The 21,075-nt window shown below is 32.7% G+C and overlaps 2 protein-coding genes across 6 annotated transcripts in view; one reads left to right on the top strand and one right to left on the bottom strand.

The window, feature by feature from the left end:
* Positions 1–3,478, top strand: part of LOC125678944 (hamartin-like) — a 34,403-nt gene extending 30,925 nt beyond the window's left edge. For 3 of the 4 annotated variants that reach the window (XM_048917766.2, XM_048917765.2, XM_048917764.2), the window contains one exon: positions 2,530–3,478. In XM_048917766.2, the coding sequence (XP_048773723.2) occupies positions 2,530–2,909 (380 nt within the window). In that variant the 3' untranslated portion in view covers positions 2,910–3,478. Of the gene's footprint in view, positions 1–604; positions 637–2,529 lie in introns of all 4 variants that reach the window. The other variant, XM_048917767.2, reaches the window with a different exon arrangement.
* Positions 3,479–5,017: 1,539 nt separating this feature from the next.
* LOC125678945 (28S ribosomal protein S18b, mitochondrial-like) lies at positions 5,018–20,861 on the bottom strand. Of its 2 annotated transcripts, none has more exons than XM_048917768.2 (6): positions 20,761–20,861; positions 16,683–16,860; positions 11,904–11,998; positions 11,168–11,239; positions 10,942–11,068; positions 5,018–5,653 (listed from the first exon to the last, which is right to left on the bottom strand). In XM_048917768.2, the coding sequence occupies exons 1-6, from the start codon at positions 20,815–20,817 to the stop codon at positions 5,436–5,438; spliced, it is 747 nt and encodes a 248-aa protein (XP_048773725.1). In that variant the 5' UTR covers positions 20,818–20,861; the 3' UTR covers positions 5,018–5,435. The 2 variants fall into 2 exon arrangements, with proteins under 2 accessions (XP_048773725.1, XP_048773726.1); XM_048917769.2 differs by lacking the exon at positions 20,761–20,861 and adding an exon at positions 16,973–17,112.
* Between the last annotated feature and the right edge of the window lie 214 nt (positions 20,862–21,075).

Raw genomic sequence — 21,075 nt, 5'->3', positions numbered from 1 at the left:
AGTAGGTTAGCCTATTGACTGCTTAACTGTACATGTAGGTCGTGGGTTTGAGTCCAGCAGGAGTTTTAAATATATTTCAAATTACACTCAACTAAAACTGCATTTTGGTTGACTAAATAAAGTGAATTTGAAAGTTTACAATTTCAAAATATTGTACTTATCCTCCACTTTTTCACCCACATCAAATTTTTCTGGTGTAGCATTCCTCCTTAACACAGACTAAAACTTAAAGGAGGGCAATTACATGTTGAGTATAAAAAGGACCTCATTATGATATACCAGGGAGTTTGTGAATTTGTTAGAACAGTTTTAATGCATCATACCATGTATAAAAAAAAAAAAAAAAAAAAAAAGTTCTGCAGGTAGCTCATCTTCATAAAATTCTGCTTGAATTCCTTAAAGCTCAAAAAACTTCTAATGATAAAGTGATTTGGGGATATCCAATGGAATTTAAAATTATGTTGTATGAAATCTGCAAAAATAGAATTTCAAACTGTGTATGTACTTATTTCATTAACATTATAAAAAAAATGTGCACCTTCCAAAGTAAAAAAAAAAATTAGTTATGCAGTCCATTACAAACATGCCTAATTTTTATTATCAGTTTAGTGTGAAGACAATGACATTCACTAGTTTGTAAGTCTTCTGAGCATGTCTAGAATTAAATTTGAATGCCCTCTTTACCATCCTGTCATATTAATGTGTATTGCATCTCAGCTATATTTACTTATATGTGTATCTAGTGTTCCATGTTACAGGGAGGATACCAAATACCTCCAGTAGTTATAGTAACGGTTCACCTGGGTGGGCGGGGTTTAGCTTTTATTTGATATAATACTTTCATCATAGGTATTATTTAAAAAAAAAAAACTAGTTTCTTTTAATGCATTTATTTGATATTATTTCAGATGGCAAATATTAATTGCAAAAATTATGCAAGTATTAGATGCGCTATCACACAGCAGGAGTTGTCTTTCATTGTTGGTAATGCGTTTAAACGCTGAGGAACATAACACTTGTTTAAGCTTTCTCCCGATCCAAAGGTTCAGATTGATGCTTGCTGACCTATTTATATTCCGTAAACTTTTCAGATATTAAACTTCTCATTCTTTTTTATGTAATCACATTTTGAACTCTTTAAACATCCACAATTGAAGGGAATTTATTATATTCAAAGGAAGGACCAAGTCCTCTGGTCATTTTAATAAAACTTTTTATGCCTCCACCACGAAGTGGTCGGGGTGTATAGTTTTACCCTTGTCTGTCCTTCAGCAACATCCAGTTTTCCGGACTTTTTTTCCAAACACCTCAAGACATTGAATTGATTTTTTGTATGCTGGTGTATATTGATGAGTTACAGATTGAGTTTGAGTTTCGTTTCGGTTCGTTGATTTAATATGGAGTTGTGCCCCTTTAATTTCGAAAAATTAATGTTGGGACCAGTTTTCCGGATTTTTTTTTTCTAAACGCCTTAGATAATGAGTTGATTTTTTTGTATGCAGGTGCATTTTAATGAGTTACAGATCGAGTTTGAGTTTTGTTCCGGTTCATTGATTTTTAATGGAGTTGTGCCACTTAGAACAATTACTGTTTCAACCAGTTTTATGGACTTTTTTTCTAAAACCCTTGAGATATTGAACTGATTTTTAGAATGCAGATGTATATTGATGAGTTACAAACTGAGAATGAGTTGTGTTCTGGTTCGTTGATTTTTGATGGAGTTGTGCCTCTTTAACGTAGAAAAATTAATGTATTTATTTTATGGCTGTTAAAACATATAAAGGATTGTTGTTGAGTTCTTCATTGTACTAAATGTGTGTAGCATACTATCTGAATACCACATAATTCTATACTTTGATGGATTTCCTACACTTTACTTTACTTCAGGCGGGGGCATTCGTGTCATGGCGACACATATAGTATGTTTAGAACTACGGTAAGGTCTTCAAAACTTAGCCATTTTCAGATGACAGTATTCTATCAATTGCAAATAGGAAGCATTATCATATTTAATAGGTATGATTTTTAACTTAGGAGGGAGGGAGGTGTTGAGGTAGGCAGTAGATGTTCGAGTTTTATCAGAGTTAAGACTAGTGTAAGGTTGGTTCAGGTGAGCATTACAACAACCAGGCTTCTTGTTTGAATCATGATTATGATGCATGGATTGCACCAGGTATTTCTTATATGTACTGTAGGTATTTTATTGCCATTATTATTTAAAATCACATTCAGATCTTTTGCCAATCATTACCACTTACACTGCAGCCATCTTTCTACCTGCTTGCAGCATGTTACTATACATCAAGTCGTTAAATTTCAATATCGGCACTATAATTTCATAGCACCATTATTTGTATTAGTTCAAAACCATCAGATACACGTAAATTATTATCTAGAACTTAAGAAATAATTTGTTATGAGATTTCAAATTTTAGAATGTATTCGTATTGACACACATATCAAAACTGTGTATATTTAGGTCTCGTTTACAGTCAAAGGTAATTAAATGCTTTTTTGTACCATTTTCAGTTTCCAAACCACAACCTTCACCTGACTCAGCAGACGGCACACCACGGGAGAGAACAGGATCAGTTCCTACTTCACCCCCCAGAGTCAAACCCGCCCTGACCAAGATGAGCAGTGTTCCGTTAGGGTGTGGACTGGCTGGTACCCCACCCCCAGTTGCGAGGGCTGGGCATGAGGCATCTCAGTCAGACACAGGAAAAACAAAGTCGGACATCACTAAACTACAGCCAGTCAGACGAACCGTGACCGAGGGGTCAGAAGACACGGCTTCAATATCGTCCAATGAGTCAGGAGGTTCTCTGATAGCGAGGCGCGGAAACACGCTGAATAGCGATGGGGAGGAAAAGTCCCAGTCATCGAAGGACAGTGGATACAATAAATAAACACACAGGGACGTTAAAACTCTTTTAAAAATCATGTTGTGTCAAATTTTGCCTTGCTCTCTAAGTGGTTTTCATTCCAGGATATAGTTCTTATGTCTGGAGCTCGTAGATTTATTTCCATGTATTACAAAGAATGCAGAAAGTCTGGCGTAGATCCACCTGCATTTACATTAGTGATACTGGCCAGATTGCTTCTCCGTTCACTTTCATCGCCTTTCCCAGAGATGTTTGCTACAATCATTGCTTTCATTGCCCTTTTCAGAGATTGTGTGCAGCAAGCATCGCCTTTCATTACAAGATCAGAGTTTGGATTTTTTAAATTTGACAGAAAACTTCATTTCTTTTGGAGGACTGTGATGTAAATGTTGTCATCTTTTCAGTGGTAAAACCACATCTCCATGGTGCATGTATCAGAGAAAATGGTCTCTTTATTTAAAACTCAAGCAATGTAGTGTTTAATAATGATTGGAGAAACAAAGTCCTAGCTGGGACTTAAAAGTCTAGTCAGTGAGGCCATTTGTATTATACAGTATTTCAAATGTATTTGTTATAAAAATTCAATGGAAGAATGTTTGTTTATACTCATTTCTATACCAGTGCATTCATGTACTGTACATTTACTTGGATAATTAGACTACGGTGAATAACTAGATGTCACCATTTTGTTCAGATGTGTGAATCAGTGGCTTTACTTCATTCATTCAGAATTGGATGCAGCTGTAAATCACCTCCATTTTATTCTGATATCCCACATCGTCTCAAGCCACACTCCAGAGTCCGTGTAGCTCTCCTACTCCAGAGTCCGTGTAGCTCTCCTGAGATGGGAGAGGATCGTACATATTGGCCGCGGTTTGTGACGATGGATATCCATGGGCAAAAATAAAGTGGGGAGGGGGGTATTTTCTTGTATAAATGATGAGACGTTTATACATGAAGTGATTTTTACAATACCATACTTAACACAAAGGTGAAGACCATATGTTTTAATTGAGGTCATTTTGAAAGGGCCAAGATCATTGGGAGGAAGACAAGGAACCAGTTTATAATGGAGCACCTAGATTGTTTTGACCAGTGGATGGGTTATGAACATAGCTCAAGGTCATTTGAGCAATGTCAGGTCATTAGGTAAAAGAATGTTATATAAGGCAAGCATGCCTGACCCCACAGGTTGCTTATGATTTGTGGGAGTGGTGACTCAACAAGGTTGTTTATAAAAACGAGAATGTTTTGAAACATGTATGCAAGAAGTTATACATACATATCATTTAATTGATGATAGTGCCAAAATGATCAAGATATTGAGCAGACAATATCACCTTTGATCATGACCTCAATATCAAAATCAATAAGTCATTTACTCCTTAGGATGTACCAGTTTACTAAGTTTGGTGTCAAGCAAGCAAATGATTCTTAAAATATGGGAGACAATATATTGCTACATTGTATGTCCAGTTTGACCATGTGAACCCAAAATAAATAAAGACTGTGTACCAAGTTTGATGTCTGGTAAGCAAGAGTTCTCAAGATATTGAGTGGACAGTATCTTCCTATGTCCAGAGTGGATAGAACTTTGACCATGCAACTTCATCAAAATCAAATTTTCAGTAGTTCTCCTTAGCTGTGAACTTTCTGACCAATATTTTGTCTTGTCTGCAATATCACATTTTCAACTTCTGAGTAACCACAGGGTCTATTTCAACCAAACTTTGCTCTATGTATCATATTAATGCAAACACTGCCAAAATTTGCTTCCTTATGTAATGATGATTCAAGATTGTTCAAACAATGATCCTTAGGGTCAAGGCCACAGTAGGAGTTTTAAAGTTTTACATGTAGATTTGTTTTAAAATCTTCTCAACAATGGTTAATATGCAGGAACCTTCAAGTGATGTAGATCAAGTTTGTTCAGACCATGACTTAGGGATCTGGGCAGGGCCACATCTACACTGGAATTAATTTGAAATTTCTGTGATTTGAATTCAACATGACCCATGGATTGGGGCCCCAGAACAATTCCGTTTACTGATAGGATTTCAGCTGTCTTCATAACAGACAACCAATGGGTCAACAACAGTACTTAATACAACCACTTGACACAAATTGCAATATAAAAGTTTTGCAACACTTTTATTCACCAAACTGGCAGGCTAAAATCCAAAATACTGCAAAGTTGAACTATCATTCAGGATTCCACCTTCATTGATGATGTTATTGTGGTAAAAGGAAAACTCCTGGCTTATCTCCCTTGAAAATCCATTGACCAGACTCGCTTAGTATGAGCACATGTGCTTTACATTTAGCGAGTCCAAATCAGATATAGAACAAATCACCTGAGTGTTACACAGCACTATCAGGTTACACAACATATCCACACTGACACCAGGAACACCGAGCTCTGTGATGGACAATGGTATTCCTCCATTCCTTCACGTCAAACGAAAACGCTACGATACATACAATTTTGTACTTTGACATTTTTGTGTTTTAAGTCTTTTTTCAAGTGGCTGTCTGGAGTTTGAGTGTTTTCTATGTCTTTAAGTTGCTCTTCCCACCTGGATTTCGAGCATTTTCCGGATTTTCCCTCCTGGATTGCGAGTGTTTTTTCACTATATTATAAGGCAGTAACTCTGGATTTAAAATCTTAAATGGAACATCTGTCTTTTCCTTCTCCTCAGGTTTGTTCACAAGAGACTTGTAGTAGTCCATATCATATGTCCTGAAGGGGACATAACCCTCCATGTAGCCTATTCAAAAGAAGGTAAATCATTTCATTGTACAAGTCCAGCACCAACAAGTTCACTATCTGTTGACATTCTGTCTACATCAATATTATAATCTTGCAGTGACTGTATCTACCAAATCAATAATTCCAATACCTCTACAACTTTCCCATTTTTAACATTATAAAATAACAAGTGATTACTATTTTTAGCATTATAAATGAGCATGTGATTACTATTTTTAGCATTATAAATAAGCATGTGATTACCATTTTTAGCATTATGAATAAGTATGTGATTACTATTTTTAGCTTTATAAATGAGCAAGTGATTACTATTTTTAGCATTATGAATAAGCATGTGATTACTATTTTTAGCATTATGAATGAGTATGTGATTACTATTTTTAGCATTATAAATGAGCATGTGATTACTATTTTTAGCATTATAAATGAGCAAGTGATTACTCTTTTTAGCATTATAAATGAGCATGTGATTACTATTTTTAGCATTATAAATGAGCATGTGATTACTATTTTTAGCATTATAAATGAGCAAGTGATTACTATTTTTAGCATTATAAATGAGCATGTGATTACTATTTTTAGCATTATAAATGAGTATGTGATTACTATTTTTAGCATTATAAATGAGCAAGTGATTACTATTTTTAGCATTATAAATGAGCATGTGATTACTATTTCTAGCATTATAAATGAGCATAAAAATAATCATAACACATACAAATGATTGATGTGAAATAGATGAGCATAGAATGAAAAATAGTCATCTATAGAATTTAAATGCAATAACTTTTCTTTAAGAGAAAAAAATTATAGTCATTATAATCATATCCATATAGAAGAAGTATGCTCATGACTGTTATTTCTAATTTGGTAGAGCTGGATTTTTTAAGAGTAATGGAAACGGTGTATGGTGGGCTTTTTTATTATGGTGTTTGTTTTCTGACTTTATCAGTAATTTTCTCAAATATTGAAGATTATCAAAATCCTTCACACATACAAATCTTCAATACCCATACAAAAATTCTTTAAAATAAGAAGACCCTGACTTAAAAACTGTAGGATTAGTTGGACAGACAAACCGTGCCCTCCATATAATGGTAAATTTAAAATAAAGGAACAAAACTCCTACATGAGAGGATGAAATGGATTTGAAATTGTAACATGGTCTAGAGTGACCCACAAGGAATCTACACGATAAGTTTCGGCTTAATATGTGACTGAGAAATAATAAAAAAACAGACAGATGGACACACAAACACTGCTGTATGCTTAATATGTGACTGAGAAATAATAAAAAAACAGACAGATGGACACACAAACACTGCTGTATGCTTAATATGTGACTGAGAAATAATAAAAAAAACAGACAGATGGACACACAAACACTGCTGTATGCTTAATATGTGACTGAGAAATAATAAAAAAAACAGACAGATGGACACACAAACACTGCTGTATGCTTAATATGTGACTGAGAAATAATAAAAAAAACAGACAGATGGACACACAAACACTGCTGTATGCTTAATATGTGACTGAGAAATAATAAAAAAAACAGACAGATGGACACACAAACACCACTGTATGCTTAATATGTGACTGAGAAATAATAAAAAAAACAGACAGATGGACACACAAACACCGCTGTATGCTTAATATGTGACTGAGAAATAATAAAAAAACAGACAGATGGACACACAAACACTGCTGTATGCTTAATATGTGACTGAGAAATAATAACAAAACAGACAGATGGACACACAAACACTGCTGTATGCTTAATATGTGACTGAGAAATAATAAAAAAAAACCCAGACAGATGGACACACAAACACTGCTGTATGCTTAATATGTGACTGAGAAATAATAACAAAACAGACAGATGGACACACAAACACTGCTGTATGCTTAATATGTGACTGAGAAATAATAAAACCCAGACAGATGGACACACAAACACTGCTGTATGCTTAATATGTGACTGAGAAATAATAAAAAAACAGACAGATGGACACACAAACACTGCTGTATGCTTAATATGTGACTGAGAAATAATAAAAAAAACAGACAGATGGACACACAAACACTGCTGTATGCTTAATATGTGACTGAGAAATAATAAAAAAAACAGACAGATGGACACACAAACACTGCTGTATGCTTAATATGTGACTGAGAAATAATAAAAAAAACAGACAGATGGACACACAAACACTGCTGTATGCTTAATATGTGACTGAGAAATAATAAAAAAAACAGACAGATGGACACACAAACACCACTGTATGCTTAATATGTGACTGAGAAATAATAAAAAAAACAGACAGATGGACACACAAACACCGCTGTATGCTTAATATGTGACTGAGAAATAATAAAAAAACAGACAGATGGACACACAAACACTGCTGTATGCTTAATATGTGACTGAGAAATAATAAAAAAACAGACAGATGGACACACAAACACTGCTGTATGCTTAATATGTGACTGAGAAATAATAAAAAAAAACCCAGACAGATGGACACACAAACACTGCTGTATGCTTAATATGTGACTGAGAAATAATAACAAAACAGACAGATGGACACACAAACACTGCTGTATGCTTAATATGTGACTGAGAAATAATAAAACCCAGACAGATGGACACACAAACACTGCTGTATGCTTAATATGTGACTGAGAAATAATAAAAAAACAGACAGATGGACACACAAACACTGCTGTATGCTTAATATGTGACTGAGAAATAATAAAAAAAACAGACAGATGGACACACAAACACTGCTGTATTATAATATGCACCATCTAATGACTAGCATGTGACATGAGAAAGAAATGAATTTTGAAGTAAATAGAAAAGAACATGAAGATATCATAAAACCTGCAATACTGATAAATGAGCTGTATACTTATACCTCCCCCCCCCCCCCCCCCCCCCCCCCCCCCCCCCCCATATACATGGATCCAGATCTATACACAATGCCTAATCCTGTCAAGGAACCTATAACAGTTTTTGAAACTGTACATGCAGTACATTGCATGAGGTGTCAATGTTTAGTCACAAATAAAACATATCTCAATATATGATGTGTTAGTGTTTAATTACAAATAAAACATATCTCAATATATGATGTGTTAGTGTTTAATTACAAATAAAACATATCTCAATATATCATGTGTTAGTGTTTAATTACAAATAAAACATCTCAATATACCATGTGTAAGTGTTTAATTACAAATAAAACATCTCAATATACCATGTGTTAGTGTTTAATTACAAATAAAACATCTCAATATATGATGTGTTAGTGTTTAATTACAAGCAAAACATATCTCAATATATCATGTGTTAGTGTTTAATTACAAATAAAACATCTCAATATATCATGTGTTAGTGTTTAATTACAAATAAAACATCTCAATATATCATGTGTTGGTGTTTAATTACAAGTAAAACATCTCAATATATCATGTTTTAGTGTTCAATTACAAGCAAAACATACTTCAATATATCATGTGTTAGTGTTTAATTGCAAATAAAACACTCAATATATCATGTGTTAGTGTTTAATTACAAATAAAATACCTCGATATACCATGTGTTAGTGTTTAATTACAAGTAAAACATCTCAATATATCATGTGTTAGTGTTTAATTACAAGTAAAACATCTCAATATACCATGTGTTAGTGTTTAATTACAAGTAAAACATCTCAATATACCATGTGTTAGTGTTTAATTACAAGTAAAACATCTCAATATATCATGTGTTAGTGTTTAATTACAAGTAAAACATCTCAATATATCATGTGTTAGTGTTTAATTACAAATAAAATACCTCAATATACCATGTGTTAGTGTTTAATTACAAATAAAACATATCTCAATATATCATGTGTTAGTGTTGAATTACAAGTAAAACATCTCAATATATCATGTGTTAGTGTTTAATTACAAGTAAAACCTACCTCAATATATCATGTGTTAGTGTTGAATTACAAGTAAAACATCTCAATATATCATGTGTTAGTGTTGAATTACAAGTAAAACCTACCTCAATATATCATGTGTTAGTGTTTAATTGCAAATAAAACACTTAATATATCATGTGTTAGTGTTTAATTACAAATAAAATACCTCGATATACCATGTGTTAGTGTTTAATTACAAGTAAAACATCTCAATATACCATGTGTTAGTGTTTAATTACAAGTAAAACATCTCAATATACCATGTGTTAGTGTTTAATTAAAAGTAAAACATCTCAATATACCATGTGTTAGTGTTTAATTACAAGTAAAACATCTCAATATATCATGTGTTAGTGTTTAATTACAAGTAAAACATCTCAATATACCATGTGTTAGTGTTTAATTACAAGTAAAACATCTCAATATATCATGTGTTAGTGTTTAATTACAAGTAAAACATCTCAATATACCATGTGTTGGTGTTTAATTACAAGTAAAACATCTCAATATATCATGTGTTAGTGTTTAATTACAAGTAAAACATCTCAATATACCATGTGTTAGTGTTCAATTACAAGTACAACATCTCAATATACCATGTGTTAGTGTTCAATTACAAGTACAACATCTCAATATATCATGTGTTAGTGTTTAATTACAAGTAAAACATCTCAATATATCATGTGTTAGTGTTTAATTACAAATAAAATACCTCGATATACCATGTGTTAGTGTTTAATTACAAGTAAAACATCTCAATATACCATGTGTTAGTGTTCAATTACAAGTACAACATCTCAATATATCATGTGTTAGTGTTTAATTACAAGTAAAACACTCAATATATCATGTGTTAGTGTTTAATTACAAATAAAATACCTCGATATACCATGTGTTAGTGTTTAATTACAAGTAAAACATCTCAATATACCATGTGTTAGTGTTTAATTACAAGTAAAACATCTCAATATACCATGTGTTAGTGTTCAATTACAAGTAAAACATCTCAATATATCATGTGTTAGTGTTTAATTACAAGTAAAACATCTCAATATATCATGTGTTAGTGTTTAATTACAAATAAAACATACTTCAATATACCATGTGTTAGTGTTTATAATTACAAGTAAAACATACCTTTATATATCATGTGTTAGTGTTTAATTACACATAAAACATACCTCAATATATCATGTGTTAGTGTTTAATTACAAGTAAAACATCTCAATATATCATGTGTTAGTGTTTAATTACAAGTAAAACATCTCAATATACCATGTGTTAGTGTTGAATTACAAGTAAAACATACCTCTATCAATGGCCAGCTCGGTCTCCCTTATCAAATTTCTCTGCTGTTTAAAACAGACCCCCGTTTTCTGGTTGTCAGAGACTTGAATTGTGTTGGTATCTAAAAACTCCTTAAGAAGTTTAGGATGCTGTAAAGGAATAGGAAGATATAATTGTATTTTTACATCTCTTACAGCTGACTATAGTAAATAAATATTTCCGAGACTTAAAACCCGAGTTTGACTTACCCTGTGATCCACAACAAAATACACGTCACGACAAACTGGGCATGGGTTGTTCGTCAAAAAGGCACCTTTGTGCTGTAAATAGAGCAATATTCATATTCACTTTTAGATATGCTAATGTACAGAAGTGTGATATCTCATCAAACATTTGTGTGATGCCAAAATATTCACTACAATACCTGTTTTAAATTAATATTTCAAATTGGAAGTATTTAAAGATTTTTATAATATCAATGTTTCAATTGGGCTATATAACTGCCCACTTTTTCGAATATTAACTTGTAAATTTTCTACTTTTGAACATCTGTGGATTTATTGGTTCAGTGGTTGAATTCACAAGTCAGTAAAAGTTCTTTAAAAAACATCAACAAAATACAGTCATCCTTAATAAGACATAAAAAAAGTTTACGAATTTTTCTTAAATTCAGCATTTCAAATCTCAAGTCCTCAATCACTGATATAGTGTATACATGTGGAATCAGCCTTCGACTATTGGTAATGACATAACAAATTTGTACCCAGGTGCTCAGCATTACATTATAAAGAGGGTCCACTATACTGAACTTGAGTAGTGAATCTTGGTAAAAATTCTGAACTTGATGTAGTGAACATAATAAAATCAATGAATACATGTTGAACTTAGGACAATATGCTGAACTTATTGTATATGTATTGAACTTAGGACAATATGCTGAACTTTTGTATATGTAGTGAACTTAGGACAATATGCTGAACTTACTGTACAAGTGTACCGAGGCTTGGGCATAATGTTTCCTTTGTAATTCCTCCTGTATCTCATCCATATTTTGTCTGAGCCATAAGCTTTTCTAAATGCTGGGTAAAAAAATTCCACATTTTCATTAAAAACTGAAATTATTACTGAATCATGACAATTTAAAAAGTTTTGATTCAGAATTTCACAAATGCCCCTGCTGTGGATACCTTCAGCAGGTTTTGTTCATGAAATTTAAAAAAAAAAAAAAAATTACTTCAAATGTTAACATTAGTCTAGGTAACATTTAGAGAGTGAGAATGATGCACTGATTGATGTGTGTTAAGAAAAGTTAAAATTCAAACACAATTACGCATTTCATCATTTTGATCTCTTACATACAATGTCAACCACTTAGACCGGTACAGTGCACAATCCATCAAAAAACAAAGCACTAAATGCAAACATTTTTACATCAAATTAATGATACATTGTATTCTACTTAAGGTAGGTAAATACTATTAGAAATTTCTGTCAATCAAATTTTTTTTTCATTTAAATAACTTTAACAACTCATAAACTAACTAAAAAACCCATATTAGACATACCTTTGTGGGTTTATTTTTATACTATGTGCTACAGAGCACATATACCCCCAAATGCAAAAACCAAATTTTAACACAAGAATGCATGATCTCATGTTTTATTAAAAATATGCACCAAAGCACATCATATTAAGCTATAATATATAAAAACCAATAGCTATTCATTTACTGAGAGAATTTTTAAAGATATTCAATTGAAAACATACACAATTGCTGTTTAATCTGCTCACATCCTTCAGAAAAAAATCACAGAATATCGCAATTTTGAAAAATTCTCAAAATCTAAATTGTTTACATGCCAGTTTTTCTTTAAAAATATGTAGCATTATATCTAAGGTTAACAAAAAAACATATTTTACCATAGTTGACCAGAGATATTTCGCAAAATGGTCTCTTGAGTACGTAAACCCCCATTTTTAAATTTAAGTTTTACAATTATTCTTTGCACACTTTGAAAATAGTAAATTGTAACAGCAAATACAGTCTTAAAATCAAGATTAACAGAATATGACAATATATATATATGTGTGTGTAAAACATACTGAAAATTGTGTCCTACCAGACAATTAGAACACAAGGAAGGGGGGGGGGGGGGGGCTTCCCCATCCCTTCCTTTTTCTCACAATTTTTTTGGTGTGTGTGTTATTCTTTTTTTGTTTGGCTATCAATCATATCATACATAAAAATACCTACATGTTATCTCATACTTATAGAAAAAATGTTATAGTGTAACATATGTGTAGATTCTAGCAACTACAGCTCATGTACAAATAATTTTGTTTCTTGAAAGTACTTGTGAAGAAGAGTTCAAATATTCAACATCTTTACTGATGATTTTCTAAGGATTTATAATTCTGGTTTTCTTTGAACCAAACACAAACTCACTAAAAACAGTTTGAATTCCACTGTGAGGGTCACGCCTATGTATGATTTTTAACTTGTTCAGGCTTAGATTGCAAGCTATGCGCCTTTTGGAGATCAATGTAGATATTACATTGCTTTGTACCATTGGAGCAGTGAGGACTTGATACTATAATAATTCATGGTAAATATATCTAAGATTCACATTTGAATGCTAAATTTGACTCGTACAGTTCTCGTAAACTACAAACATCACACAAAGAAGTTATAACTGGAACTTTCTAGTCGGTGTTTAAAATTTAAAACCGGATACGTAAAAGCAGACTTTCCTTAACATTTCAAAGAAGAAAGTGTTTCAATTTAATAAAAATTGTGTGATTGACTAGGAAGTGTGTCAATAAGTTGTACAATGACTCAGTCATGTTTCAAAGAACTCATTCTCAGCTGTCAATTAACTCATTTATGATCACTGTCAACAAAAGAAAGAATACAGTAGAAATGACAACAAAATGCTATTATAAAAGTCATTTTCTAAGAATTTTGGTGAGTGATCTTAAAAACAAATCTATTGATAATATTTCTGATTCTTAAGAATTATAGTTTACACTTTTAACAAGTATTTTTAAAAACCTTTCACAAAACTACGAAACTTCAAACTCCACCCATAATTTCAAATATGAACATCCATGCAACTACAAATCATTCTCAAGATAGAAGTTGGAAAATAAAATTTTAATTTGAATATCAGCAAGAATGTCAAAATCTTAATTTGAATATCTGTAGGTACATGTATGTCAAAATTTTAACTTGAATATCTGTAGGTATGTCAAAATTTTAATTTGAATACCTGTAGGTATGTCAAAATTTTAATTTAAATATCTGTGGGTATGTCAAAATTTTAATTTGAATATCTGCAGGTATATGTATGTCAAAATTTTAATTTGAATATCTGTAGGTATGTTCTTCCACTTTAAAGGCAATCCCAAGCAAGCTTAAGCACTTCACCACACTAACCCTGATGTAAAATTGTAAATATGAAAATATAAGTCTTCTAAAGATAGAGATTGGAAACTAAGAATGACACATGAACAGCCAGGGGCAAGATCCTTTTTGATAGTGGGGACAAAAATACTTTGAGCTTGGAAATTTTTTCTTTGTCAGTTGACAAGGGAAAATTTTTGATCTAGGTCAAATCCTTCCAATCAATCAGATGCATATTCTCCTCTATCATAAATCTGTTTATATTATTAAAGCTATACTGATAGCACAATGCATGTACAGTACATTCTAGCTGATAGAAATTCATTTCAAAATTAAGGATTATCTCCCTCATGCATAGCTCTTATCCTTGGACGAATTTGGCTCCACTTTTTTGGCACGCTGTTTTTGGCTATATTTAGATCTAAAACTTCATAGTTATTTCGGATTTCAAACATTTCGGTTGAGCATCACTGAAGAGACATTATTTGTCGAAATGCGCATCTGGTGCATCAAATTTGGTACCGTACAAGTTTTACAGTACACTCTAGTCAAAGCTATACTGATAGCACAATGAATGTACAGTACACTCTAGACAAAGCTATACTGATAGCACAATGAATGTACAGTACACTCTAGACAAAGCTATACTGATAGCACAATGAATGTACAGTACACTCTAGCTGATAGTACAATGAATGTACAGTACACTCTAGCTGATAGTACAATGAATGTACAGTACACTCTAGCTGATAGTACAATGAATGTACAGAACACTCTAGCTGATAGTACAATGAATGTACAGTACACTCTAGCTGATAGTACAATGAATGTACAGTACACTCTAGACAAAGTTGTACTGATAGCACAATGAATGTACAGTACACTCTAGACAAAGCTATACTGATAGCACAATGAATGTACAGTAAACTCTAGCTGATAGTACAATGAATGTACAGTACACTCTAGGCAAAGCTATACTGATAGCACAATGAATGTACAGTACACTCTAGACAAAGCTATACTGATAGCACAATGAATGTACAGTACACTCTAGCTGATAGTACAATGAATGTACAGTACACTCTAGCTGATAGTACAATGAATGTACAGTACACTCTAGCTGATAGCACAATGAATGTACAGTACACTCTAGCTGATAGTACAATGAATGCACAGTACACACTAGCTGATAGCACAATGAATGTACAGTAAACTCTAGCTGATAGTACAATGAATGTACAGTACACTCTAGCTGATAGCACAATGAATCTACAGTATACTCTAGCTGATAGCACAATGAATGTACAGTACACTCTAGACAAAGCTATATTGATAGTACAATGAATGTACAGTACACTCTAGACAAAGCTATACTGATAGCACAATGAATGTACAATACACTCTAGCTGATAGCACAATGAATGTACAGTACACTCTAGACAAAGCTATATTGATAGTACAATGAATGTACAGTACACACTAGCTGATAGTACAATTAATGTACAGTACACTCTAGCTGATAGCACAATGAATGTACAGTACACACTAGCTGATAGCACAATGAATGTACAGTACACACTAGCTGATAGCACAATGAATGTACAGTACACACTAGCTGATAGCACAATGAATGTACAGTACACTCTAGACAAAGCTATACTGATAGCACAATGAATGTACAGTACACTCTAGCTGATAGCACAATGAATGTACAGTACACTCTAGACAAAGCTATACTGATTGCACAATGAATGTACAGTACACACTAGCTGATAGCACAATGAATGTACAGTACACACTGGCTGATAGCATAATGAATGTACAGTACACACTAGACAAAGCTATACTGATAGCACAATGAATGTACAGTACACACTAGACAAAGCTATACTGATAGCACAATGAATGTACAGTACACACTAGACAAAGCTATACTGATAGCACAATGAATGTACAGTACACTCTAGCTGGACATGCTGATTATATAACACTTACAAGCATTTCAATATTCTACTCAATGGCTGCAATATATGTGCTTATGCAATGTTGCAGTACTGTAAAATGAAAAGTGTAATATGATGTGATAAACAATATCACAACCCTGCACTATTACAGTACTGTAAAATGACATTTGTAATACAATGTAATAGATTAAATATCACAAGCCTGCACTATTACAGTACACTGTAAAATGACATTTGTAATACAATGTAATAGATTAAATATCACAAGCCTGCACTATTACAGTACTGTAAAATGACATTTGTAATACAAAGTAAGAAATAATATCACATGCCTGCACTATTACAGTACTGTAAAATGACATTTGTAATACAAAGTAAGAAATAATATCACATGCCTGCACTATCAAAATACTTGATGCTCTGCTGGTAGGAGACGTGTGGTTTTTGTTTCTTCTTGTAGTCAAATCCTCCATATTCTTGGCCGATTTCTTCAGCCTCACCCAGCTCCTCAAAATTGTCTTCCTTCTCCTTCTTCCATTTTAACGACATAGATCTACTACCTGATGCTGCCAGCTACAATATGTAGTGCATGTACTTCAATTACTACAACTCCAGAATTATAGAATTTTTTTTTATTTCAAATACAAGATGCAATGTTTTCCATTCAAAAATATTAATTTATTACCACGCCAATGACTTCCAAATAGGACTGTATTGGAATTTAGCATTCCCTCCACTCTAATACCAACCTTAAATGGTTTGCAAGATCATTGCCATTTATGTTGGTCTAGAATCTCCTTGGAGCTTACAAACATATGATACTTTGTTATTAGACATGCCAACTTCAAATATTTAGCTTTATCTTTATATATTCACACGACAACATTTCTGTCAGTACTGGTGCAAAATCCAAATCATAGATAATCATGATAGGGATATCAATTAAATGTTTAGACGAGTAATATGCCAGAGAAATGAATCAATAAGGAAAAGTGATTTTTTTTAAAGACTCTTCGCTGATAGAATTGTTGAATTTTGACATGAAAATGAAAACAACATCATACGTACACTTTAGATTGATTACACAGACATGATACTATTAGATTTGTTTAATAATTAAAAAAATGTGTTGCCCATGACTAGAACAAATCTGATTAGACTGTCAATGGGTTTTTTTTAATTCTATCAATTTGAAAGTTATAAGATACAGTTGTAAATAGATAAACAAATTATGAAATATAGGCCTAGTTATATCAAACTTGCATAAAAATGAAAAGGATAATACTCATGATAAATCTGAACTTTTTTTGGTACTGTCATTGGATTAATTGCACTTAAAATGAACATAATTGCTCCCCCCCAAAAAAAAAATACAAAAACAAACAAAACAAAAACACAAATGTTTCAGAAACATGGCGCAAAATTGAAAAGGGCTATATACACATGCATCATTTAATTGATAGTAGTGCCAAAATAATTCAAGATATTGAGCTAACAATATCTTCCTTTATTTTCCCCTCGGACTAAAATGTCGCTTTTTCATTGGTTTATAATTGAGCCATGTGATTGCCGTCCATATCACTATGATTTTTAAAGACTATACTCGACGGTAAAAGGAGAGAGTGCAGATTTTGAAGAAATATTTAGGTTTAGTTTATTTATTTAGGAATAGGCACATATACAATATAAATACAAGACAATATCACAGAGGAACAAATAGTTAAAACAAAGTTGATGTTAAATACACAAGATAAAAAGGTAAATTTTAATAGCTATTTGACTTTAAGAGCACAGCGAGTAAATTAATGTACATGCCAAGGATAACTCATGAAAGCCATATAGCTTATTTCCAATGAGGTCAGAATGTTGGGACAATGACGGAATTTACAAAACATAGCTAGATGGTGGATCGCGTTGAAAATTAATTTGCTATTATGGAAAGAAAAAATGTCTGACTATATATTGGCCATTATTATTTTTGAATTTTTACTGCGAATTGGACGCTTTAATTGAGAATGGGTGTGGAGATATCGCCTTTCAACAAAAGAGTTGATATCGTGAAAGACAATTTGTGTACTGGCAGCAACACATCATCACATGTTTACAGTTTCAAGACTGTTTTCACCTGCAGAATGAGAGGGGGGGGGGGGGGCACCACTCTTTTTATATCGGACACTGATGTCCACCTTGCCGCAAGTTGCTACCACTGAAATATTGAAATTTGAATTTTTACAACAGTTTGTAGGTCTACACAAATACTGGGGAGGGGGCTGTTGTTAACGGAATCAAACACATGTAATGTTGAGTTCAGTATTCTTGATTTATTATTCACTGTTAAGATAACAATGATCGTTACATTCGATATTGCGATTATCAGTTCTTGTGCATGTGTTGCCTTTTTGTCACATAAATGGTCCTCAAGAAGATAAATCACTTATTAAGTCTGTAGCTTCACCTCGCCGTCTATAAATCATATTGATCAACCGTAGACAGTCAGTTACAAACCTAATAAGTAATAATATATACACACATGTCCAAAGTGGATTGACCATGTGACTTTAAAATCAATAGGGCTCATCTGCTCATAAGGATGTACCAGGGTGCCAAGTTTAGTGTCAATCAAGCAAATGATTCTCAAAATATAGAAGAGACAATATATTACTAGCAGTGGGTGCCATCAGTAGGTGGCGCTGGCCGCAACATTTCCTGCAATCACAAAAAGTTGACCTCACTGCGTTAGGTACTTTTCCCTGTTTTATATGATAAACCCCGAGGTTTGAATAAGAAAGTTTTAACACCAAACAAAAGTAGGGAGTTCAAAGTTTTACTTGTATGGTGGTGTAGAAAGCACATGGTAAGAAATTACGTTTTGTCGGTATTTTGAAGTGAGAAAATAAGTAGCAAGACCAGAATCGGCCATATACGCAGATTTTACATTGATATTTAAATAATTTGAACTTCCTTTTTCTTAAAACAACACTGAAGTAATACGTATATGTTCAGAGAATATGGTCAAATAAATTTTTCAACCTTTTGGGTAGAACTTACAAGAACAATAACTCTAATATACGTAAATGAAACAAAAGGAAAATAAATCGTGCACTTCATTGTCTGCAATAAATATATGTAATTCAATGAAGTTTCCTGTTATCAAATCAGTGATTTTTCAACATTTATCAAAAGGGTCCTGTGGCTTTCGAATTGGGGAAAATTTTCAACATTTTGATCAAATTGGGAAAACCTAGTCATCATTGTAAATATGCTAAATATATATCAAACAAGAAATCAAACACAAATTGATGTCATTATTCTTTTATTTTACATATTTAACTTTCTTTTCTTTAAGATCTTAATTTTTTTTACTATTCTTTCTAAATCATCTAGTCTTTGTCATGTCAATCATACATAAACTTTTCACATTGAACTTATTTTTTAACAAATACATTTTTGCCAGTTTTCATTATTGGGAAAAGTGCAAGTTAAATTGGGAAAAAATTGGTAATTTTTGGGAGGGAAAAGGGCTGATTTTTGGACCTAAAATGGGTTTTTAAAAAATCACTGCAAATTGTCATGTTTATTTAAAATAATATATATATAAATGTCCTAGATTTTGTACTTCACCTAATTGATACTGTTACCTACTGTCCGTAGGTGGGGTTCGCGGCATAAACAAAAGTGTTTGGGGGCCGCCTTAGGTCACAAGCCGGTCCAGGGCTGAGCCCTGGTGTGTGTGTTGGGGGGGTGGGGGTGTTAAGGGATAAATAACAAAGCAAGACGACCAGACTATCTTTGGTCCAATGCTTAAGACGTCTAATTGCTGAAAATGATCTTACACAAGGTACAGAAACAACTGGTATAAGCTATTTTCCCGCATGTATTGTATAACTATTTTGTTTTGACGGTATAACCTCGCTGATTTGGTACAATCTTATAATATTTTCTATCAAGGATATTGACAAAGAACAATTAAGACATACATATGTAATTGAAACAATGATATTTGTGTAGAATTTCGTACAAAAATACTGACTGTCATTTTCCTTGTTCGGTAGCTAAAATGATCGAGGGTAGGCATGTATATTAGTGTTTTGAAGCTATAGCCATACTTATTTTCAATAAAATAACGTCATATTCATATTCTGCACACCCCAAAGAGGTAAAATAGGTATCAAGTTAACTTCTGTGTCATTTATTTTACACGGCCAAATATTTACACGTCAGAAAAATAGCTATGTGGAAATGCGCGAGTGTACTCATGTTTGCCTGTCAATTGTGATGCAGGGAAAAGAGATGTTTTAAAATGCTTATTAATTTTGAAATCAGCACATTCAAATTAAGTGGAATATTGAATAAAATGTTGAAAAAAGTTCTGTTTAAAAATCACCCCCTCGGCCCTAAGATCTAATTCGATTGTCAAGATAATTAGGAATCAAACTTGAAACTACATTCAAATTCATAATTTGAATTCATTACCAGCTTGGAGTCGAAGGAAAGCAACTGAAGACATGCCTTCTGAAATAACCTCAACATGGTGTTTACTTTCTCTTTGGTCTGAATCTAGAAAATGTTTGGATGAATCTATTTTTGGTAAAGGGGGTATTTAAATGTGCCCTTTTCATTTTATTAGAATCGTCCTATGTAATTACAAATGTCTTATCTTTGCAAAAAACGACCGACATTTTATGAATAAGTAATCATTTTCGGGAAACTCAGTTTATATATTGCATGCAAAAAACATAAAAAGTATCTCACTACAGCTGTGTTAAATGCATTCAATAGTATTTCTAT

The sequence above is a fragment of the Ostrea edulis genome, chromosome 2 (genome assembly GCF_947568905.1).
Source record: "Ostrea edulis chromosome 2, xbOstEdul1.1, whole genome shotgun sequence".
NCBI classification, from domain to species: Eukaryota; Metazoa; Mollusca; class Bivalvia; order Ostreida; family Ostreidae; genus Ostrea; species Ostrea edulis.
Note: the sequence above shows the minus strand (reverse complement) of the source record. Positions and strands in the feature narration are given on the sequence as shown.